Genomic DNA, 24689 nt, shown 5'->3' with positions numbered 1-24689 from the left:
TCCTGGCTAACATGGTGAAACCCCGTCTCTACTAAAACTACAAAAAAAAAAAAAAACTAGCCAGGCGAGGTGGCGGCGCCTGTAGTCCCAGCTACTGGGGAGGCTGAGGCAGGAGAATGGCGTGAACTCGGGAGGCGGAGCTTGCAGTGAGCTGAGATCTGGCCACAGCACTCCAGCCTGGGCGACAGAGCGAGACTCCGTCTCAAAAAAAAAAAAAATACAAAAATTAGCTGGGCGTGGTGGCACATGCCTGTAATCCCAGCTACTCAGCAGGGTGAGGCAAGAGAATAGGTTGAACCTGGGGGACGGAGGTTGCCGTGAGCCAAGATCGCGCCATTGCACTCCAGCCTGGGCAACAAGAGCGAAACTCCACCTCAAAATCACCAATGAGAACAGTTTCCCTCTACTGCTTCCAGATCTAGCCCATGAACTTGAAGTGGCAGAAACATTATTAGTCTATTTATTCCAGTAGTTTGATCTCAGTATATAGAAAAGGAAGAAGGATAGTTTGAATATTATTCCAGTTGTGGAACTAACATATTTATTACAGTGCTAGTAACATATAATCATTTCAACCTCTCTTTAAAGGGAGAAGACTTCGTTATCCCCAAGTCCCGCATAAAATTACTAGAGTGTTGAAAAACATGAAAGCACTACCCTAACACTGCCTAAACACTATCCTAAAATTGTTATTAACTAAATCCTCTTAAGAGTAGAAAGTAAACCTATTTCCAATTAATTTGGTAGAAAAGACTTAAATCTAAGCTCCACTGTCATTAAGCTAAAAAATGCTTTTAACCAGTTCTTCAAGGCACATTTATCTAAGTATGACAGAATTCTGCGGTTGGACTATCAAAAATGGACAATACTGAGGTTCTTAATCTTTACTGCAAAGAAACACAAGTCCTACCCTAAGAGAAATTATCTTCCTAAAAATGACTTAAGCATAAAGATAAAACATACACAAAGATGAAATATACATTTTTTTTTTTTTGAGATGGAGTCTCGCTCTGTCCCCCAGGCTGGAGTGCAGTGGCGCGTTCTCAGCTCACTGCAAGCTTCGCCTCCTGGGTTCACGCCATTCTCCTGCCTCAGCCTCCTGAGTAGCTGGGACTACAGGCGCCCACTACTGCGCCCGGCTAATTTTTTGTATTTTTAGTAGATACGGGGTTTCACCGTGGTCTCGATCTCCTGACCTCGTGATCCGCCCGCCTCAGCCTCCCAAAGTGTTGGGATTACAGGCGTGAGCCACCGCGCCCGGCCGAAATATACATGTTAACCTCTGATCAGTGTGTGAAAGTGATTCAAAAGCCTCTCTGCCTGGACTCTACCAGTAGACAACCAGTCAGAACTTTAGTTCAAAAAGTACTGGAAAGGCTGGGTGCAGTGGCTCACACCTATGATCCCAGCACTTTGGGAGGCCGAAGCAGGTGGATCACTTGAGGTCAGGAGTTCGAGACCAGACTGACCAACATGGAGAAATCTTGTCTCTACTAAAAATACAAAATTAGGCGGGCATGGTGGTACATGCCTGTAATCCCAGCTACTCGGGAGGCTGAGGCAGGAGAATCACTTGAACCTGGGAGGCGGAGGTTGCAGTGAGCCGAGATCGCTCCATTGCACTCCAGCCTGAGCAGCAGGAGCGAAATTCCATCTCAATAATAATAATAATAATAATAATAAAGTACTGGAAGGGGCCGGGCTCGGTGGCTCACACCGATAATCACAGCACTTTGGGAGGCCGAGGTGGGTGATCACCTGAGCTCAGCAGTTTGACACCAGCAACACAGTGAAACCGTCCCTACTAAAAATAAAAAATAAAAAAGATAGGCCAGGCACAGTGGCTCACACCAGTAATTCCAGCATTTTGGGGGGCTGAGGCGGTTGGATCATCTGAGGTCAGGAGTTCAAGACCAGCCTGGCCAACATGGCAAAAAGCCATCACCACTAAAAATACAAAAATTAGCTCGGCGTGGTAGCGCATGCCTGTAATCCCAGCTACTTGGGAGGCTGAGGCAGCAGAATCACTTGAACCCCAGAGGCGGAGGTTGCAGTAAGCTGAGATAGCACCACTGCACTCCAGCCTGGGCGACAAGAACAAAACTCCATCTCAAAAATAAATAAATAAATAAATAAATAAATAAATAAATAAATAAATAAAAATACAAAAACAAAATTAGCTGGGTGTGGCAGCGTGTGCCTGTAGTCCCAGCTACTTGGGAGGCTGAGGCAGGAGAATCACTTGAACCAGGGAAGCAGAGGTTGCAGTGAGCCAAGATCACGCCACTACACTCCAGTCTGGGCGACAGAACGAGACTATGGCTCAAAAAAAAAATAGAAAAGAAAACAAAAGTAGTGGAAGGGGGCCGGGCGCAGTGGCTCACACCTGTACTCCCAGCACTTTGGGAGGCTGAGGCAGATGAATCACTTGAGGTCAGGATTTTGAGATGAGCCTGGCCAACATGGCAAGATCCCGTCTCTACCAAAACTACAAAAATTAGCTGGGCATGGTGGCGCATGCCTGTAGTCCCAGCTACTCGGGAGGGTAAGGCAGGAGAATCGCTTGAACCCAGGAGGGGGAGGTTGTGGGGATCCGAGATCGTGCCATTGCACTCCAGCCTGGGCAACAAGAGTGAAACTCCATCTCAAAAAATAAAAACAAAAATAAAAAAATAAGTACTGGAAGATTTACATTTCACTTCATTTGATGGCTTTTCTGCATTCAGAATTCACCTGTCACCATTTCAAGAAATGAATCTAAGGCCGGTCGCGGTGGCTCAAGCCTGTAATCCCAGCACTTTGGGAGGCCGAGACGGGCGGATCACGAGGTCAGGAGATCGAGACCATCCTGGCTAACACAGTGAAACCCCGTCTCTACTAAAAAATACAAAAAAACTAGCCGGGCGATGTGGCGGGCGCCTGTAGTCCCAGCTACTCGGGAGGCTGAGGCAGGAGAATGGCGTAAACCCGGGAGGCGGGGCTTGCAGTGAGCTGAGATCCGGCCATTGCACTCCAGTCTGGGCGGCAGAGCGAGACTCCGTCTCAAAAAAAAAAAAAAAAAAAAAAAAGAAATGAATCTAAGTTGTGAAACACTACTCTAAACACTCTCAGGTTTGAGAGAAATATATTTGGGAAGACCAAATCTGAATGTGGAAAAAGTTTTCTATCAGCTCACATGCTGTCATGCCAAAACAGACCATCCTAAGACAGCAATCAACCAAGAACGCTTTACACCTGAAAACATTTCTCTTACAGCAGTTTTCTTCAGTGCTGAAAATGAATATTAATTTGACAGCATTTGATACTTTATCAAGTAGGTAAGAGTAGTGTACCAGTACATAAACGACGGCTGGCTTTAAAGCATTAACCAGTCAGTATCCCAGGAAGCCAGGGACAATTAGCCATGTTAGAGCCATGACTGAGGCCTGGCACAGTGGCTCACCCCTGTAATCCCAACACTTTGGGAGGCCAAGGTGGGCAGATTGCTTGAGCCCAGGAGTTTGCCTGGGCAACATGGCGAATTCCCATCTCTATAAAAAATACAAAAACTAGCCGAGCGTAGTGGTGTACGCCTGTGGTCCCAGCTACTCGGGAGACTGAGACGGGAGGATGGCTTGAGCCCGGGAGGTCCAGGCTGCAGTGAGCCATGATCGCACCACTGCACTCCAGCCTGGGCGACAGAATGAGGCCCTGTTGCGTGCAAAAAATAAATAAATAAATTAAATTAAATTTAAAAAAAAGTCCATACTAAGGATATATGGATGTGGGCCCAATTAGGATATAACCGTTCTTGTCGTCAATGTCCCAACTACTTCAACACTGTGAAGCAAGTTTTATGGGAACCAGCCTGATATATTTTAGGGACCGAGAAATGAATTTACAATTTGAGTCCTGTCAACTTCTTCAGAAACATTCAGTAGCCAACAAGACATGTACTGAAGCAAGATCTTTAATAAATATGACTTCCTCTCTCCCCCAAAAAGCAGTTATCTGGACAAGCAGTTTAAGCATCTCCAGTTTTCAGCTAGGGGAAATATGACTAAGCCTTACTTTTTTGAGTCCATATCCAATTTGTAATAGAAAGTAAAAAAATAGGATTGAAAAATCCAGTTACCCCACCAAGCACACTCAAAAGCATTCCTATGGGGAGTCTGCCTCTTAAGGAAACATCAATACAGAGGACACTAATTTTGTGGCACATCCTAGAGCTTTAATCCTCACAGTACAGTATGTAAATCAATAACATACCAATGACATAGCTGTTACAGAACTTACAAAGTATACTGATCTGCAATTTATTTTTTATTTATTTATTTATTTATTTTTGAGACGGAGTCTCGCTCTATCGCCCAGGCTGGAGTGCAGTGGCCGGATCTCAGCTCACTGCAAGCTCTGCCTCCCGGGTTTACGCCATTCTCCTGCCTCAGCCTCCCGAGTAGCTGGGACTACAGGCGCCCGCCACCACGCCGGCTAGTTTTTTGTATTTTTTAGTAGAGACGGGGTTTCACCATGTTAGCCAGGATGGTCTCGATCTCCTGACCTCGTGATCCGCCCATCTCGGCCTCCCAAAGTGCTGGGATTACAGGCTTGAGCCACCGCGCCCGGCCTGATCTGCAATTTAAAAAAAATCTAAGCCTACATTCCCTTCACCTAAAAGCCTCTCAAAGCAAATTCCAGCTTAAACTCTAGGTATCTGCACTTGCAGAAAAATGTTCAAAGTAATGCTCTACTAAATTTAGTTAATATTTAGTCCATGTAGTGAGTCAGAATGAGATTACCACTTAATAGGAATTAAATGGTTATACAATGTTACTAACTTCCCCACCTAAAAAGAAACACTATTTCATTAGTGGCAAACCCTACTTTTGTATAGCGATGGGGGCATTTGGAGGCAGGTGGCTTCTTCAGGTCAAGGAAAGCATCTCCATTTTCTGTTTCACCCACACTTCTCCTATCCATGGCTCCTTGGTCTACAATGCTCTGCACCTGGAAGATAAATCGGCACAAAATTGTCACCGAGAACAGTAAGTTTTCAGAAATCTTGGCTGTTTCTTCAGAGGCTGAAACGTTTTAATCTCTTAAAACAGCTAGCGTTAAAAATAAGTCCCCACCCCAAAATTATGCTATAAATTAGAACTCGGAGATAGAATCGTTGGTACTCAGTTATCTCTCCTAGTATCCTAAGCATCAACACGGTAAAAAGCAGAAGGTGCTTTAACACAAAGAGAAACCAAGATTAGGAGCTGCCACCCAGGGGTATCTTTCAAGACTGGTGGGGAAGTTTCCAGGACTGGGGGCAGGTAGACTGGTTGGGCTGGGAACCCGCGAAGTCTGTTGTAAAGTGCCTGTCACTTGCCTATGGACGGCGCCAGCTGCCCCTTGTTATCCGGGGATCAGGGACTGGGGACGGGGCCCGAGCGCCCCTCGCCCGGCGAGCCGCACCTGTGGCCATGTCAGGGGCGCCGATGGCAAGGAAAGAGCGAGCACCGGCTTCAGCTCCGAAACTTGGCTTCCCCGGGCCGCGACCCCAACCCGCAGCCCCTCACGCAGGCCCGGGCCCAGCGGCCTCCTTTGGAGGAAGGGCGGGGACGGTACTCACTGAGCGGCGGCCGGCCGCAGGGAGCAGGGAGGCCGAATCTCCCGGCCCGGGCGCTTCGAGCTGGAACTGGCGCAGGCCCGCAGCCGTCCTCCCCAGCCCGGCGGCTCGGTACCCCCCCACCCCCAGCCAGCCCGCCGGCTACCCGCCGGCCGCCTTGCGGGCCTCGCGCTTCTGCTCACCCTCTGCTCACGCACGCGACCCCGGGAGCAATGAGCCCGCGCCCCTTCTACACCCGCGAGCACCGGCGCGCGGTGCCCCGGACCCAGCCGCCACCGCCGCTGGCCCTTACTCGGTGCCTCCGCCGCTCGGCGGCCCTTTGCTTCGGTCGCCGCTCCCCTCCCAGCCGCCCGCGCCGGTCACAGCGCCGCTCCCCGCAGCCTTCGCTCTCGCGCCCCCACCCCGACCCGCTCGGGCTGTCTCTCTTCAGCCGCCGTAACTGCAGCCCGGCCCTCCGCCCCTCCTTTTCGGCCCCCTCCCCCTTAATAACTCCCTCCACGCACCCGGGCCCCGGCGCCGCCTTCCCCGCCGCGCGCCCGGATGTGAGGTGGCTGCTGCGGTGCCGGGCGGAAAAGAAGTATCGCCGCGCGCCCCCCAGACGCCAGCCCCTGCGCGGGCCGGGCGGTGGGGAGGCGGTGGCGGCGAGGAGGAGGTCGCGGCGGGGACAGCAGAAGCCCGCTCCCGTGCGCGCAGGCGGTCGCCGTGGACAGCCCCGAGGCCGCCGCCACCGCGTTCCCACGAGCACTGCGGGGCAGAGCGGGTGGCACTTGGGACCCGAGACTCGCGGCACGACACTCTCCCGGGGAGGCGGCGGCGGGATGGGCCTGGGCTGGCGGCTAGAGCGGCGTGTGGCGCGACCACCCCTGTATTTGCACGGTTCGCATCGGCAGAGAACCGTGGGGCTTCGGCAGTGGGGAATTTGAGATAGATTGGGGTCCTCCGAGCCTTCCCAGTGCGGGTTCGAACCTCAGCTGTTGTGCGAGTGGCGTGATCTTGGGCAAAGCTGACTTCGCAGAGTTTCGGTCGTGTTTCTAAAATGGCCTCTCTAAATCTATGAGGCTTATGCGACAGTACTGATTGCTGCATTAATAGACAAACTTGTCACGATTGGCTTTGATAGAGATAAAGGCGACTGACAAATTCATTGAAATGTTCTTTCCCTCACGTAACCTGAATCTGTCCTTAGCCTGCACGGAAAGGGGAAGTGCGAGTGGAGTTGGGGAAACGAGACCGCGAATGTCAAGCGCTTACCACGTAGTGCAGACTCGGCTGACAGGGGGCCACAGAAATGCAAATATGTGAGCAGTGCGGGTAACTGCCGTCCTGGGGAGGAGGTCCTATGTGCAGGAATACCACAAGCACCCATTTCTGCCCTGTGATACTCGCAGCGTTGGTGTGAAGGGATACATAGGCGCGAAGGAGAACGCAATTTTCCTCGTTAAAGGACAGCGACGTCTACATTTCTTCCAAGAGGCCTATTTTGTTGGAACTTCACTTTCTTCACTTGTGAAATTAGGGTATTAAGCAGTGAGTGACCACTAACTCGGCTCCCTTGTGAATCTTGGCAACAGAAAACCTTTTTCTTTCTTTTTTTTTTTTTTTTGAGACGTTTTGAAGGTCTCGCCCTCTGTAAGCCCGGGCTGGAGGCCAGTGGGCCGGATCTCAGACTCGCTGCAAGCTCCGGCCCTTTTCTGGCGTTCACGCCCATTCTCCTGCCTCCGCCTCCCGAGATTAGCTGTTTTTTTCGGAACCACAGGGCGGCACGCCACCGTCGCCCGGCTAGTGTTTTTTTTTTTTTTTTTTTTTTTTTTTTTTTTTTTTTTGTGATTTTTTTAGTAGAGACGGTCCGGTTTCACCGCTGTTAGCCAGGATGCGCTCGATCTGACCTCGTGATCCGCCCGTCTCCGGCCTCCCAAAATGTCTGGGATTACAGGCTTGAGCCACCGCGGCTCCCCGCCAGAAACCTTTTTCTTTTCGTTTGTATTATATTACTGAATAAAGTGTGTTTCTTACCAACTATTTTTTTGCAGGCACGAGGCAGAGGGAAACATGCAAATCAGGCCCGAGTTTGCATTCTCATTTCTGCCACCTCCTACAGGCTATGGAGAGTTAGTCTATCTATCCTTAGTTTTACCTGTGAAATTGGAAAGATGATATAACCTGCTCATGGGGCAGTTAAGATTAAACAGAATAAGGTGGGTAAAGCCTTATATAACCCATAAAGCTGCTGAGCCTTTTTAAGCCTATACAGAGACATGTTGTAGGTGATAATACAGCAGGTGTTTTATGATTTTAAAATCAAGCTGTTTTTGGAATCCAAATTCTTCCTAAAGCTGTGGGAAACAGGTCTAATCCCCTTTAGTGTCTTAGAGACTCCCCGGAGTAGTGGAGAAGGCGCTTTCTTTGAAGCTGCTAAATCCTGACCCTGCCAATTAGTGTGAAACCTGAGCCAGGCATTTCATCACCTGGATCTCCCTTTCCTCATTTTTCAGAAAGGGATCGCAGTATACCTACTTTTCAGGCTTGTACAGGGAATTAAAGATAACATTAAAACCACTGCTCTGGTTATTTTATTTTGGGGGAGAATGGAGTCTTGCTCTGTCATCCAGACTGGAGAGCAATAGCACAATCATAGCTCACTGCTCCAGCCTCAGCCTCCCAAGTAGCGGGAACTACAGGCTCCTGCCACTACACCCAGCTAATTTTTAACGAATTTTTGCAGAGACGGGATCTTGCTATGTTGCTCAGGCTGGTCTCGAATTCCTGGCCTCAAGCAATCCTCCTGCCTCAGCCTCCAAAAGCACTGGGATTACAGGCATGAGCCGCCAGACCTGACCTTTCTTGAAAAAGAAAATACTAAAAATCCAGAAATTATGGGTTTCTGGTTACTTACTATTGTGTAACAAACCACCCCAGAATTCAGTGACTTAAAACGAATTATGTATATTTTGCTCTCAAATCTGCAAAATGGGCTGGTTCCTGCTGGGCCAGCTGGTTTCTGATCCATTCAGCACCAGTGGGGGCAGCCCAAAGGATGGGGCCTAGGGTCCCCTAAAAGCTTACATGTCTGGTGGTTGATGGTGGCGGTCAGCTAGGACCTGGGACCCCTAGAGCTGTCCCTGGAACACTTAGACATGGCCTCTCCCTGTGGCCTGAGCTTCCTTGAAACATGATGACTGGATTCTAAGGGCAAGTGTTCAGAGAATGAATAAGAAAACCAGACGATAGTTGCTGTATTGCCTTTCCTAACCTAGCCTTGGAATCAGTTCTGCCACGTGCCACATTCTGTTCCTTAGAGTCAGCACGGCTACCCTATATTCAAGGCAAAGGAACTTAGACTCCATCTCTATATGGGAGGAATGTCAAGGAATGTGTAGGCATGTTTTAAACTACCACAAGCCATACATGAAATCAGTGCCCAGGGCATTGCAGCTGTCATGATTTGATAGCTGGAACTAATATCCTGAGCCCTCTGGTCTATCCTACTTAGGCTCCTTTAATGTCTTGTAGAACCTTGGCCTCAACTCATTTCTTACCTCTCAAAGTCTCACTTGTTACCTAGGAAAAAAGGTAATAATCTAAGGGAGGCTTCCATAAACTTATTTCACCTGTGCCTGGCAAAAATTAGATGCTTGCAAATTGCAAATTCTTGTTTCATTGTAGCTTTTGAATGTTACTCTCCTTGGCAGGATTATTTATTTATTTATTTATTTACTTATTTATTTATGAAGGAGTCTCCCTGCATCGCCCAGGCTGGAGTGCAATGGCATGATCTCAGCTCACTGCAACCTCTGCCTCCCGGGTTCAAGAGATTCTCCTGCCTCAGCCTTCTGAGTAACTGGGATTACAGGCGCGTGCCACCACACCCAGCTAATTTTTAGTAGAGACAAGAGTTTCACCATGTTGGTCAGGCTGGTCTCAAACTCCTGACTTCGTGATACACCCACCTCAGCCTCCCAAAGTGCTGGGATTACAGGCATGAGCCACCATGCCCAGCCTGAAACTTTTTTTTTTTTTTTGAGGGAGTCTCGCTTTGTCATCCAGCCTGGAGTGCAGTGGTGTAATCTTGGCTCACAGAAAGCTCTGCCTCCCGGGCTAAGGCCATTCTCCTGCCTCAGCCTCCCGAATAGCTGGGACTACAGGCGCCCACCACCACGCCCGGCTAATTTTTTGTATTTTTAGTAGAGCCAGGGTTTCACTGCGTTAGCCAGGATGGTCTCGATTTCCTGACTTCGTGATCTGCCCGCCTCAGTCTCCCAAAGTGCTGTGATTACAGGCGTGAGCCACGGCACCCGGTCTGTAATTTGTAATTTTTTGAGACCGAGTTTTGCTCTGTCCCCCAGGCTAGAGTGCAGTGGCACAATCTCGGCTCACTCAACCTCCGCCTCCTGAGTTCAAGGAATTCTCATGCCTCAGCCTCCCAAGAAGCTGGGACCACAGGCCTGTGCCACCACACCCAGCTAACTTTTGTATTTTTAGTAGAGATGGGGTTGCACCATGTTGGCCAGGCTGGTCTTAACTCCTGACCTCATGTGATTTCCCCACCTCGGCCTCCCAAAGTGATGGGATTACAGGTGTGAGCCATCGTGCCAGGCCAATAATTTGTAATTCTAAATGCCCCCTTCTGCAACTAATAACCAATTTTCTTTTTTTTTTTTTTTTTTTTTTTTTTTTGAGACGGAGTCTCACTCTGTCACCCAGGCTGGAGTACAGTGGCCAGATCTCAGCTCACTGCAAGCTCCGCCTCCCGGGTTCATGCCATTCTCCTGCCTCAGCCTCCCGAGTAGCTGGGACTACAGGCGCCGCCACCTCGCCCGGCTAGTTTTTTTTTGTATTTTAGTAGAGACGGGGTTTCACCGTGTTAGCCAGGATGGTCTCGATCTCCTGACCTCGTGATCTGCCCGTCTCGGCCTCCCAAAGTGCTGGGATTACAGGCTTGAGCCACCGCGCCCGGCCACCAATTTTCAAATATCAGCTTGGGAAAGCTCTTTGAGAGAGAAATTATTTTAGTTATTTACTAAGTGTGTGTAAGATCTTGGTTTAGGTCCAAATTGTTGGCCCAAAGTTTGGCATAAGGGGGTCTCAAAGGTTCAGCCAGTCGGGGAAATTAGTCCAAGAACAGCAGAGAAGCAAATGAAAATACTAGAAACTGACCGGGCATGGTGGCTCATGCCTATAATCCCAGCACTTTGGGAGGCTGAGGTGGGAGGATCACTTGAGATCAGGAATTCTATACCAGCCTGGCCAACATGACAAAACCCCGTCTCTCCTAAAAATACAAAATTAGCTGGGCGTGGTGGCACATGCCTGTAATCCCAGCTACTTGGGAGGCTGAAACAGGAGAATCGCTTGAACCCAGGAGGTGGAGGTTGCAGTGAGCTGAGATCGCGCCACTGCACTCCAGCCTGAGGGACAAAAGTGAAACTTGTCTCAAAAAAAAAAAAAAAGGAAAAGAAAAGAAGAAAGAAAATACTAGAAACCCAGAAATTATGAGAGCACCTGTGAGAGCTTAATGCCAGGCCATGACCTTTCAGCAGCCTCATCACAGAAGGCTGGATTGCACCTCTCTAAATGGGCTTTTTCCTACTCAGTTTTTCTTGCTCCAAGGGTAACCCTTAGTTTTTCTGTTTGTTTCAAGACAGAGTCTTGTTCTGTCACCCAGGCTGGAGTGCAGTGGCGGGATCTTGGCTTACTGCAACCGTCCCCACCAGGTTCAAGCGATTCTTCTGCCCCAACCTCCCAAGTAGCTGGGATTACAGGGTTGTGCCTCCACGCCTGGCTAATTTTTGTATTTTTAGTAGTAGAGATGGGGTTTTACCACGTCGGCCAGGCTGGTCTCAAACTCCTGACCTCAAGTGATCGCCCACCTTGGCCTCTCAAAGTCCTGGAATTACAGGCGTGAGCCACCGCGCCTGGTCAAATTTTTTATATTTTGTAGAGATTGCGGGGGGGTCTCACTCTGTTGCTCAGGCTGGTCTTGAACTACTGGGCTCAGGCAATTCTCCTGGCTCGGCGTTCCAAAATGTTCAGATTACAGGTGTGAGCCACCGTGCCCAGCCTCTAAGATGTCCTTATCCTAGCTATTATTATATACTGTTATCTTCTAATCTTTTCTGACAAGACTAATTATTTTCATTGTAATTCAAAATGGAAATGCCTTTCATCCCTCCTAAATTTGTCAAAGCTGAGGATGGTAAATGCCTATGACAGGAAGAAAGCATTAGGAAATTAGCTCAAATCATCTAGAAAGAATGCTTATTGACTTATCCTAAATATGTAATTTATATAAATCTACATAATTATGTAAGTACTTAGGCTAAATTACAGTGAATATGTTAGCTATACTTTTAATTACAACCTTGAAGCTTACTAAATTATTTTAAAACTACTTGGCCACATTAACTTCAGATAAAAGTTGTCCCTAAAACACTGGCATTGATGTCTGGTAAAGTAGAACTCCTTTTAAAATATGTTTGTTTGTTTTTGAGACAGAGTTTTGCTCTTGTTGCCCAGGCTGGAGTGCAATGGCACTATCGCAGCCCACTGCAACCTCTGCCTCCTGACTTCAAGCGATTCTCCTGCCTAAGCCTCCCCAGTAGCTGGGACTACCACGGCCGGCTAATTTTTATTTTTTTATTTTTAGTAGCGACGTAGTTTCACCATATTGGCCAGGCTGGTCTCGAACTCCTGACCTCAAGTGATCCGCCTTAGGGCCAGGTGCGGTGGCTCACGCCTGTAATCCTAGCACTTTGGGAGGCTGAGGCGGGCGGATCACTTGAGGTCAGGAGTTCGAGACTCACCCGGCCATCATAGTGAAACCTGTCTCTCTAAAAAAAAAAAAAAAAAAAAAAAAACAAACAAAAAAAACTAGCCGGGCGTGGTGGCGTGCGCCTGGGAGGCTGAGGCAGGAGAAACGATTGAACCCGGGAGGTGAAGGTGGAAGTAAGCCCAGATCATGCCACTGCACTGCAGCCTGGGCAACAGAGGGAGACTCCTCCTCTAAATAAATAAATAAATAATTAATGTTTTAATTGCAAAAATTAGCATGTAGAAAATAGGGCAAAAATACAAATTACTTGTGATTCTAACCCCGAGACACCCAACAAGTTAATTTTCCTCATGTTTTTAGCGTAAAATCTTTCAAGTATTTAAATAACTACTGCTTTTAGTCTCTGCACCAGGAATCTCACGTGCTTTCACATGTTTTACAAAGCACAGTAAAAAAGTATTTCAAAAGTCCCACTTACCCCTCCCACTCCTATTTTATTAGGATCGGCCCAAATTAAAAAAATAGCAAAAAGGAGTGCTTATTAATTACATTTTCAAATGAAGGGTTAAAAAAAGAGATGAGCCTGGGATTTCTAATTCGGGGGCCATGGGACCTCTCCCCTCTAAGTGCAAGTTGTAGCAATCTGCCGGGTCCACGCATGGGCAGGTCATACTCCACGGGTTCCGGTTTCCATTCCCTGTGAACCAAAAGCCAAAGAGGGTCACGCACGAGCCCGGAAGTGAGGGAGGGAATACTTTCCTTCGCAGCCACCTCCCAACTGGAACCTCATCCTTAGTGCGCGACCGCGGGCGGCGTTAACTCGGGGTTCCGCCTCGGAATGCCTCCCACTTCTCTCGTCTAAGAAGAGCAGTAGTAACCTGAGCTCAGAGCGAAGCTAGCGAGCCAAAGACCCTCAGTGGGGATGCCCAGACGGTGCATTCCCCACGCCCCTCGGAACCGACTCTCATTGCCGCTGCTGCAAAAGCGACCGGACGTGCGCCACCCACCCGACTGAGGCTGCGCAAGCCCCGGGGTCTGGGTGGGGTGGTCCTAGTGCGCGCCGTGCCGCGTCGCCGTGGAGACAAGGGCTGGCCCGGCGCGAGACTGGCGTCTAGAAGCGCGCGAAGCGCTGAGGCTGGCGTGGGCAGCGCGGGAGTTAAGAAGCAGGTCTCGGACCCCCCTCTCCCGTCGGGTTTTCTCCCAGCGTCAGGCCCGATGGCTCGGCTTCCCCAGGTACGAGGCCCGACCCTAACGTCCCCACCCTCTTATGGGCTCGGCCTCTCTGGCAGTGAGTCCGGCAGGGAGCTCAGTCGGGTCCCTCCGAGCCCGGTGAAATCCGTGCGAGCCTCCGCTTCCTCCCCTAAAAGTGCAGGTGATGTTGCCTACCTGCGGGTCTGTGGTGCGGGAATGGAGGAAGTGCGACAAGAGGGCGCAGGACGGGGCCCGGAGCCTGCCATCCTCTCCCGCTATCCTCTCCCACCGCGTCTCCTCGGTTTCTTGTCCTGCGCCCCGGGGGCACCGCATCCTCCCAGGCGTCTAGTGCGCTCCTGGCCAGTGCTCGAGTCTACGCAATGCTTCTTAGCGTGCGCGGATCCAAATGAGGGGTTTCCTTCTCCCGGCTAAGTGGCCCAGGAGAGCGGAAGGGCTGGTGTATGGGCGACCTTCCCCCACCGAGCCCGCAGAGGGTAACGCAGTAAACAAACCTTGAAGCCTTCCCCGCGTGGGAGGTGGGTGCATGTTTTTATTTTATGGGAGGCTGTTCAGGTTTTCTAACTGCTGTGTAGGTGTGTTGTAAATATTTGTTGAATGAATGATGCGAGGGACTTGAGTACAGCCATACCTTGCTTTATTGCACTTAATAGGTATTGTGTTTTTTACAAATTGAAAGTTTGTAGCAAGTAGTTCTGCACCGAACAACTAGTTTTTCAACAGCATGTGCCCACTTCCTATCACTCACACTTTGGTAACTATCGCTATATTTCAAACTTTTTATTTCAGGTATACCGTTACAGTGATCTGTGATCAGTGATCTTTGATGTTATTATTGCAATTGTTTTAGGTCGCCATGAACCTCACTGGTATAAAACAGTAAACTTAAGTGTTGTGTCTGACTGCCCCACCTACCTGCCAGTTCCCTGTTTCTTTCCTCCCTCTCGGTCCTCCTTGTAGCCTGAGAGGCAACAATATTGAAATTAGGCCAATTAATAGCCCCACAGTGACCCCTAAGTGTTCAAGTGAAAGGAAGGGTTTCATGTCTCTCACTTCGTATCAAAAGCTCGAAATGACTAAGCTTAGTGAAGGAGGCACATCAAAAGCTGAAATAATGTGAAAGCTAGGCCTCTTGTACCAAACAGCCGAGTTGTGAATACAAAGAAAAAGTTGTTGAAGCAAATTAAAAGTGCTACTCCAGGGAACACACCAGGGATAAGAAAGCTAAACAGCCTTATTGCTGATACGGAGAAACTTTTAGTAGTCTGGATAGAAGATCAAACTAGCCACAAAGTTTTCTTAAACCAAAACCTAATTTCGAGCAAGACCCTAATTCTCTTCAATTCTGTGAGGACTGGGAGAGATGAGGAAGCTTCAGAAGAAAAGTTGTAAGCTGGCCAGGGGCAGCGGTTCATTCCTGTAATCCCAGCACTTTGGGAGGCTGAGGCGGGCAGATAACTTGAGGTCAGGAGTTCAAGACCAGTCTGGCCAACGTGGTGAAACCTCCTCTACCAAAAATACAAAAAATTAGCCAGGTGTGATGGTACTCAGGAGGCTGAGACAGAAGAATCGCTTGAACCCAGGATGCAGAGGTTGCAGTGAGCCGTGATTGAGCCACTGCACTCCAGTCTGGGCAACAACGTGAGACTCCGTCTCAAAAAAAAAATGTGTAACTGAGAAATTAGTTGGAAGCTCCTAGTGTCTGAGCAAGACTGCGGAGTTCCTGGGCTTCACTTTAGGGTAATCTAGGGGCAAGTCTGCTTTTCTTTTTTTTTTTTTTTTTTTTTTTGAGACAGAGTCTCGCTCTGTCGTCCAGGCTGGAGTGCAGTGGCCGGATCTCAGCTCACTGCAAGCTCCGCCTCCCGGGTTTACGCCATTCTCCTGCCTCAGCCTCCCGAGTAGCTGGGACTATAGGCGCCCGCCACCTCGCCCGGCTAGTTTTTTTTTGTATTTTTTAGTAGAGACGGGGTTTCAACGTGTTAGCCAGGATGGTCTCGATCTCCTGACCTCGTGATCCGCCCGTCTCGGCCTCCCAAAGTGCTGGGATTACAGGCTTGAGCCACCGCGCCCGGCCGACAAGTCTGCTTTTTCATTGATGGAGAGTAAAGCACATGTTTCAGAATCTGGAGATCTGTTAGTTTTTAGTGTTTTTTGAGAAGACTTTTCCAGTCTCCTGCCTGAGAGGTACCATCTAGCTACCAGAATGTTGGAAGCAGGACAGCAGAAGGGGCCTGAATACCCTGTCTGACAGGATTGGAATACTGTGTAGCCCGCTTTCCTTTGGTATCTACCTCAAATCAAAGTTTTTCATTTCCTCAAACCTGTTAGGCCACTTCATTTTCCTTGTAAAACTGTGAAAATCCCTGGTGTCCTGTAATCTCTTCTCTCATCTCTCATCTCTTTAACCTTACGGTTTTGTTCCTTTGTATTCTTTACTATCACTTTAGAAGGTCAATCTACATGTTTAACTGGGAGTCAACACCTAATAATGTTAGTTTTTCTTAGACTTTTTTTTTTTGAGATAGAGTTTCGTTCTTGTTGCCCAGGCTGGAGTACAGTGGTGTGATCTTGGCTCACTGTAACCTCCGCCTCCCAGGTACGAGTTCTTGTTTCAGCCTCCCAAGTAGCTTGGATTACAGGCATTTGCCACCAGACCTGTTTTTTTTTTTTTTTAGGTAGAGATGGGGTTTCACCTGTTAGTCAGGCTGGTCACAAACTCCTGACCTCGGGTGATCCACCTGCCTCAGCCTCCCAAAGTTCTGGGATTATAGGCGTTCGCCACCGTCCTCGGCCATGTTTTGTATTTGATTATCGTTATGTATATTCCAACTTATAAGCAAGTTTATATTCATACATGTCCTTATTGAAAGCAAACCTGTGTCCTAGTTTTTCCACTATATGTGTATTTTATCTGTGAGGTTACAGACATTGTTTTAGAGACCGGAGATACAGTGGAGAGAAGATCAGATATGATTCCTGTTTTCATGGAATTTATATTTTAGTGGGGAAGGCAGACATGTACAAATAGGTAGAATGCTGGTATGAGTGTATAACAAAGGGGGTCCTTGACCACGAAGGACATTCCACAGAATCATTATGACAGAAACCCAAGGCAGAGCCACATTGATTATAGCAGTATTTCATCAAAAGTCACTATTTGAATACTCCTATTTGATTTATTTGTAGAAATAGTCATTTATGATGACCTCTGTTACTTGGAGTGTGGTATCAGAAAATCTAGGACATTGGTTTGATGTAAGTAAGGATTGTTCGTTTTGTATGGATAAACTGGCTAATTCCTTGTCTGATTGTCATTGAAATACGTGACCTTGATTATAAGGGTGACTTCATTCTTGTAGAATGAAACATCTCGTAAATGCATCACAGTTACTCAACATAGGATGCGTTCACCCTGTTAGCTTGCCTCCACCATTACTTAAATCTTACTCTTCTGTCTTACTACTTGTATTAGTTTCCTAGGGCTGCTGTAACAAAGTACCACAAACCAGGTGGCTTAAAACTAATAGAAGTTGATTCTTTCACAGTTTTAGAGGCTAGAAGTCTGAAATCAAGGTCTCATCCTCTCCCTGAAGGCCCAGGGGAGGATCTGTTCCATGCCTTGCTCTTAGTTTCTGATGTTGCCAGCAATCTTTGGCAATTCCTGTAGATACATCACTCTAATCAGTGCCTCTGTCATCACATTGCATTCTCCTCTTTATGTGTATCTGTTTCTTTATGTGTATCTCTTCTCTTTTAAGAAAGACAGATCATTTTGGATTAATGGGCCCACCCTACTCCCATGTGACCTCATCGTAACTTACATCTTAATTACTTCTGCAAAGACCCTGTTTTCAAATAAGGTCACATTCACAAGTAGCAGGGGTTAGGATCTCAGCAAATCTTTTTTGGGGAAACACAATTCAACACACAACACTACTATTCCTGGCACTAAAACAAACAAACAAAAAAATTAAAACTATGTCGTAATGTATTCAGTTCCTAATGAATATTTTTGATAGAAATCATCACTAATTGAAAATGAGAAATGGGCTCAGGTGCAGTGGCTCAGACCTATAATCCCAGAACTTTGGGAGGCCGAGGCAGACAAATCACTTAAGGTCAGGAGTTTTAAGACCAGCCTGGTGAAACCTCATCTCTACTAAAAATACAAAAAGTAGCCCGCTGTGGTGGTGCATGTCTGTAATCCCAGCTACATGGGAGGCTGAAGCAGGAGAATCGATTGAACCCGGGAAGTGGAGGTTGCAGTGAGCCTAGATTGCACCTCTGCATTCCAGCCTGGCCAACAGAGTGAGACTGTCTCAAAAAAAAAAAAAGAAAACTAGGCAAGGTGCAGTGGTGCCTGTCTGTAGTGCCAGCTATGGGAGACCGAGACAGGAGAATTGCTTGAGCCCGGGAGTTTGAGATTATAGTCAGCTGTGACCACACCACTGCACTCCAGCCTGAGTGACAGAGTGAGACCCTATCTCTATACACAACAAAAGGCACTTTGGGAGGCTAAGGTGGATAGATCGGTTGAGCTCAGGAGTTTGAGACCAGCCTGGGCAATATAGCAAGGCCCTGTCTCTACAAATAATAAAAAATAAGCTGAGCATGGTGGCACATACCTGTGGTCCCAGCTACTTGGGAGACTGTGGTGGGAAGACTGCTTGAGCATGGGAGGTTGAGGCTGCAGTGAGCCGTGATGGTGCCACAGTACTTCAGCCTGGATAATAGCATGAGACCCTGGATGACAGCGTGAGAAAGAAAAAAGGCTAGGCATGGTGGCTCATGCCTGCAATCCTAACCCTTTGGGAGGCTGAGGCGGGAGGCTCACCTGAGCCTGAGGAGGTGGAGGCTGCAGTGAGCTGTGATAGCACTGCTGCGCTCCAGCCTGGGCGACAGAGGGAAATCCTGTCTTTTTTTTTTTTTTTTCTGAGACAGTCTTGCTCTGTCGCCCAAGCTGCAATGCAGTGGCACAATCTCGGTTCACTGCAACCTCTGCGTCATGGGTTCAAGTGATTCTCCTGCCTCAACCTCATGAGTAGCTGGGTTTGCAGGTGCCCACCACCATGCCTGGCTAACTTTTGTATTTTTAATAGAGACGGGATTTCCCCATGTTGGGCAGGCTGGTCTTGAACTCCTGACTTTAGGTGATCTGCCTGCCTCAGCCTCCCAAAGGGCTGGGATTACAGGCGTGAGCCTCTGTGCCTGGCCAGAAATTCTGTCTTTAAAAAAACAAAGAAAATGAAAACTATACACGGTAACACTGATAACCATAAAATTAATCTGAAGAAAACAAGAAATCTTGGCCTCCACTGGTGTTTTTGTGAAGGGAATTTGAAGGTGCTGAAGCATCTAGACCCAAAGAAAGAACCAGGCACACCTTTTGAGTGTGGCTCGCTCTCCTCTCAGTTTCCTTAATTAGAAAATAACATTTTGCAGATGACATGATTCTATATCTAGAAAACCCCATTGTCTCAGCCCGAAAGCTTCTTAAGCTGATAACCAGCCTCAGCAAAGCTTCAGGATACAGATCAATGTGCAAAAATTGCAAACACTCCTATACACCAACAACAGGCGAGCAGAGAACCAAATATGAATGAATTTCTATTCACAGTTGCCACAAAAATAATAAAATACCTAGGAATACAGCTAACAAGGGAAGTGAAAGACCTTTTCAAGTAGAGCTACAAACCGCTGCTCAAAGAAATCCGAGGTGACACAAACAAATGGAAAAACATTCCATGCTCATGGATAGGAAAAATCAATCATGAAAATGGCTATATGCCCAAAGCAATTTTCAGGTTCAATGCTATTACCATTAATTACCATTGACATTCTTCACAGAATTAGAAAAAACTACTTTGCTATCCAACTTCAAGCTGTGCTACAACGTTACAGTAGCAAAAAGAGAATGGTTAAGAGAACGATACTGGTGCAAAAACAGAAACATAGACTTATAGAACCGAATAGAGAACCCAGAAATAAGACCGAACATCTGCAACCATCTAATCTTTGACAGATCTGACCAAAACCAGCAATGGGGAAAGGAGTCCCTATTTAGTAACAGGTGCTGGAAGAACTGGCTATGCATATGCAAATATAGAAACTGGACCCCTTCCTTACGCCATACAAAAACCAACGCAAGATGGATTAAAGACTTAAACTTAAAACCCAAAACTATACAAACCTTAGAAGAAAATCTAGGCAATACCATTCAAGACACAGGCACAGGCAAAGATTTCATGACGAAGATGCCAGAAGCAATTGCAACAGAATCAAAAATTTACAAATTTAGTTTAATTTCCAATTAAACTAAAGCACTTCTGCACAGCAAAAGAAACTATCATCAGAGTAAACAGACAACCTACAGAATGGGAGAAAATTTTTGCACTCTATCCATCTGACAAAGGTCTAACATCTAGCATTTACAACATTATGAGATAAAAACAACCCCATTAAGAAGTAGGCAAAGCACACGAACAGACACTTTTCAAAAGAAGACATACATACGGTGAACAAACATGAAAAAAAGCTCAGTATCACTCATCATTAGAGAAATGCAAATCAAAGCCACAATGAGGTTGGGTGTGGTGGCTCACCACTGTAATTTTAGCACTTTGGGAGGCCGAGGTGGGTGGATCACTTGAGGTTAGGAATTTGAGACCAGCCTGGCCAATATGGTGGAATCCTGTCTCTACTGAAAATACAAAAATTAGCCGGATGTGGTGGCAGGTGCCTGTAATCCCAGCTACTTGAGAGGTTGAGGCAGGAGAATCACTTGAGCCCAGGAGGTGGAGGTTGCAGTGAGCCGAGATCGTGCCTCTGCACTCCAGCCTGGGTGATAGAGCAAGACTTTGTCTCAAAAAAAAAAAAAAAAAAAAGTAATTTAAATATAGTATTATAAGTCAGAGACCTAGCCCATGTTCATCTAGTGTTGAATTAAGGAGGGCAGGAGACTAGGAGCTGGCATGTAACTGTTCAGAAGTGTGGCTCCTGAGAGGCTGCAAATAATTTTCTCTCTCTTTTATTCCCCTTTCTTTTGTAGTTAGAAGGAGAAGATAAAATACTTTGATTCAAGAAGAATCTGCTCACTGAGAAGTGTATATCAAGCCACAATTTCCATCAAAAAATGATTAAGCAGAGAATGGAGAAGAAGGTTGATTCCAGGTGAGTGATGGGACTTGAGAAAAAAATACAACTGGAATTATGGTTCATATAAAACTGTAAACATTTTGTGTATGAAAAAATTATAAATTACGAGTGAGGTAGTAACTATGGGTAAGTTTTTTTTATCATTGATATTTTGAATTTTTCATCTGTAAGATAATACACATTTCGTACATTATGTTACAGTCAAAAAACATTCTGAGTGCATGGAAATATCAATCATTAAAATTTGATTCTGAGCAGAAGTGAATATTACTCTCCTGAGCTTTGAAGTTATATCATCAAGGTTGGCTGGCTCTTGTGTCTTCTGCTTTTGATCATGGTTGCTTTCAGACTTTTACCTTCAGTTGGCTGTATCTCTCCACTGAAGCTCTCGGCACCTTATATTGTGGCAGACTCTGTATAACTGTCCCTTTCTAGGTTTTGGTAATTGTTCCCTCCCCTCATCTCTTTGGGCCTAGAGGTAGTACCACCTTAGCTTCTACTAGCTTCAGGTTCCTGCACTGTTCCTTGTGGTTCCTCTATACCCACAAGTTGGTGAATATACCATCTTCAAATTATCCTATTTTTAATATGTCATCTATTGTGACTTTTCGTAGGTTTTATCATTAATGTTACTGGATTTTGTCACATGGTTTTGTACATTTATTGAGATAATCATGTGGTTTTTGTTCTTTATTAATAGGATGCATTACATAAATTGATTTTTGAATGTTAAACTAGCCTTGCATTCCTGGGATAAATCCCACTTGGTCATAGTGTTTATATGGCATATAGTTGTAATAGTCAGGGTCCTCTAGAGGGATAGAATGAATAGGATATATATATATGTGAAAGGGAGTTTATTAAGGAGAATTGACGCACACAATCACAAGGTGAAGTGCCGTGATAGGCAGTCTGCAAGTTGAGGAGCGAGGAAGCCAGTAGTGGCTCAGTCCGAGTCCCAAAACCTCAAAAGCAGGGAAGCCAACAGTGCACTCTTCAGTCTGTGGCCAAAGGCTTGTGAGCCCCTGGTAAACCATTGGTGTAAGTCTAAGAACCCAACAGCCAAAGAACTTGGAGTCTGATGTTTGAGGACAGGGAACATCCAGCATGGGAGAAAGATGCAGGCCAGAAGACTTAGCAAGTCAGCTTATCCTACTTTCTGCCTGCTTTTCCATGTGGTGCTGGCAGCCATTGGATGGTGCCTACTCACGTTGTGGATGGGTCTTTCTCTCTAGTCCACTGACTCAAATGTTAATCTCTTTTGGCAACACCCAGATACACCCAGAAACAATAGTTTGCATCCTTCAATTCAGTCAAGTTGACACTTAATATTAACCATCACAATGGTTTTTGTGTGTTGTCGGATTTGGTTTGCTACTATTTTTTCAGGATTTTTATGTCTATAGTCACGAGGTCTGTTGGTCTTTTTTTTTCGTTGTGGTAATATCTTTGTCTTTGGTATCATGGTGATACTGGTCTCAATGAATTTGGAAGTGTTCCTTTTTTCTGGAAGAGTTTGTAGAGCATTATTACGATATTTATTTATTTATTTTTGAGATGGAGTCTCGCTCTTTTGCCCAGGCTGGAGTGCAGTGGTACAGTCTCGGCTCACTGCAATCTCTGCCACCCTGGTTCAAGCGATTCTTCATCATGTTAGCCAGGCTGGTCTCGAACTCCTGACCTCGGGTTATCTGCCCACCTCCGCCTCCCAAAGTGCTGGGATTACAGGTGTTGAGCCATAGTGCTCGGCCTATTATTTCTTTTAAAACATTTGATAGAATTAATCACTGAAACTATCTGTGCTTTTTTTTTTTGTAGGAAAAAGTATTTATTTATTTTAGAGACAGGATCTTGCTCTGTTGCATGGGCTGGAGTACAGTGGCTTGATCACAGCTCAGTGCAGTTTCTAACTCCCGGGCTCAAGCAATCTTGCTGCCTCAGCCTCCCAAAATGCTGGGATTACGAGTGTGAGCTACCAAGCCTGGCCTCTTTGTAGGAAAAATTTTAATTATTCATTTAATTTTTTTACTTGTTAGAGATTTATTAGGTTTCTATTTATTCTTTTTGTTTGTTTTTTGAGATGACACTCTTGTCACCCAGGCTGGAGTACAGTGGTATGATCTCGGCTCACTGCAACCTCTGCTTCCCTGGTTCAAGCAATTCTCCTGCCTCAGCCTCCCGAGTAGCTGGGACTACAGGCATGCACCACCACATCCAGCTAATATTTGTATTGTTAGTAGAGACGGGGTTTCACCATGTTGGTCAGGCTCGTCTTGAACTCGTGACCTCAAATGACCCACCTGCCTCGGCCTCCCAAAGTACTGGGATTACAGGCATGAGCCACTGAACCCAACTCTGTTTCTTCCTGAGTTAATTTTGGTAATTTTTTTGAAATTTTTCCATTTCATTTATGTTGTCCAATTTGTTAGCATAGAGTTAATTGTATGCCCTTATAATTATTTTAATTTGTAAAAGGTCAGTGGTAATGTCCTCTCTTTCGTTCCTAATTTTGCTGATCTGTGTCTTCTCTCTTTTCTCATTGGTTGATCTAGGTAAAGACTTGTCAGTTTTGCTGAGGGACCCTTACTGTTACGCTTTTTTTTTTCTTAAACTAATTTGAATTGGGTTCCTGTAGCTTGCAGCTTAGGGTGCGACGAATATACAGAAGTTTCTTACAGAATCCACTGGGTCTTGGGCAAAGTGGGAGTGAGAACTGTTTGAGGATCTATTCAGTAGATATTATGGACCCTTCTTCCTGAGCAGTGCCATCTTTGTGCTCCAAAATTTCGTCTTGGGAGAATGAATTTGGTTGATCCAGCAAGGGTCTGGTTTTCCCCCAGGTGTAATCAACTAGGACTAGGAGGAAGGTCATTGAGTTCAAGCATAGCTACTGAGATCCTGCCCTTGTTGACAGACCTTCTCAGAGAAGGAGTCCTCGTAAGCGGAACCAGCACCCTGACAGTGTTTACTACATGGGCCACAGAGTACTCTTTAGGCCTGCCTTATTTCATCTTCTCAAGCAAATTAACGATGGCCTTAGTATGAAGCTCTGTGGCCTCTAACTCTGGCATGGTTTCTTTTTTTGTTTGTTTGTTTGTTTGTTTTGAGATGGAGTTTTGCTCTGTTGCTCAGGCTGGAGTGCAGTGGCGTGATCTCAGCTCACTGCAACCTCTGCCTCCCGGTTCAAGCAATTCTCCTGCCTCAGCCTGGTTTCTTCAAATACCCTGCTGCTTTAGGTTGGAGAGGCTAAGAAGGGAATGTATTTCCTTTAAGTTTTTTTTTGTTTGTTTGTGACAGAGTCTGGCTCTGTCGCCCAGGAGTGGCGTGATCTTGGCTCACTGAAGCCTCTGCCTCCCGGGTTCAAGTGATTCTCCTGCCTTAACCTCTAGAGTAACTGGGGTTATAGGTACATGTCCCCACGCCCAGGTAATTTTTTTGTATTAGTAGAGAAGGAGCTTCGCCATGTTGGTCAGGCTGGTCTTGAACTCCTGGCCTCAAGTGATCCACCTGTCTTAGCCTCCCAAAGTGCTGGGATTACAGGTGTGAGCCACCGAGCCCCGGCCTTAGATGTTAAATATGCAGATTCAGAAAGGTATGGGAAAATGTATCATTTAAGATACCATTTTGAAACAAACAATGTAACCGTAACCCAGGTAAAGAAATAGATTAGGCTGGGCGCGGTGGCTCAAGCCTGTAATCCCAGCACTTTGGGAGGCCGAGACAGGCGAATCACGAGGTCAGGAGATCGAGACCATACTGGCTAACACGGTGAAACCCCGTCTCTACTAAAAATACAAAAAAATTAGCTGGGCGAGGTGGCGGGCGCCTGTAGTCCCAGCTACTTGGGAGGCTGAGGCAGGAGAGTGGCGTGAACCCGGGAGGCCGAGCTTGCAGTGAGCTGAGATCCGGCCACTGCACTCCAGCCTGGGGGCAGAGCGAGACTCTGTCTTAAAAAAAAAA

At 46.7% G+C, this 24689-nt stretch overlaps 2 protein-coding genes across 23 annotated transcripts in view; one reads left to right on the top strand and one right to left on the bottom strand.

Moving 5' to 3' along the window:
• EIF4ENIF1 (eukaryotic translation initiation factor 4E nuclear import factor 1) overlaps positions 1 to 4980 on the bottom strand; it is a 58758-nt gene extending 53778 nt beyond the window's left edge. The window contains 1 exon segment of the mRNA XM_017868973.1: positions 4864 to 4980. Coding sequence (XP_017724462.1) covers positions 4864 to 4959 — 96 coding nt within the window. The 5' untranslated portion in view covers positions 4960 to 4980.
• SFI1 (SFI1 centrin binding protein) overlaps positions 4885 to 24689 on the top strand; it is a 122235-nt gene continuing 102430 nt past the window's right edge. For 16 of the 22 annotated variants that reach the window (XR_001884854.1, XR_001884856.1, XR_001884855.1 and 13 more), the window contains exons 1-2: positions 13059 to 13598; positions 20623 to 20744. Coding sequence is in view for 19 of the 22 variants with exons in the window: in XM_017868956.1 (XP_017724445.1) it covers positions 20707 to 20744 (38 nt within the window). In the remaining 3 variants the exon portion in view is untranslated. Of the gene's footprint in view, positions 5025 to 13058; positions 13599 to 20622; positions 20745 to 24689 lie in introns of those variants that run through there. The other 6 variants (XM_017868972.1, XM_017868963.1, XM_017868958.1 and 3 more) reach the window with 3 other exon arrangements.

The sequence above is a fragment of the Rhinopithecus bieti genome, unplaced genomic scaffold, assembly GCF_001698545.2.
Source record: "Rhinopithecus bieti isolate Rb0 unplaced genomic scaffold, ASM169854v2 scaffold_4666, whole genome shotgun sequence".
In the NCBI taxonomy this organism is placed as follows: Eukaryota; Metazoa; Chordata; class Mammalia; order Primates; family Cercopithecidae; genus Rhinopithecus; species Rhinopithecus bieti.
The sequence above is the reverse complement of the archived record's forward strand: the minus strand, read 5'-3'. Positions and strand labels throughout refer to the sequence as shown.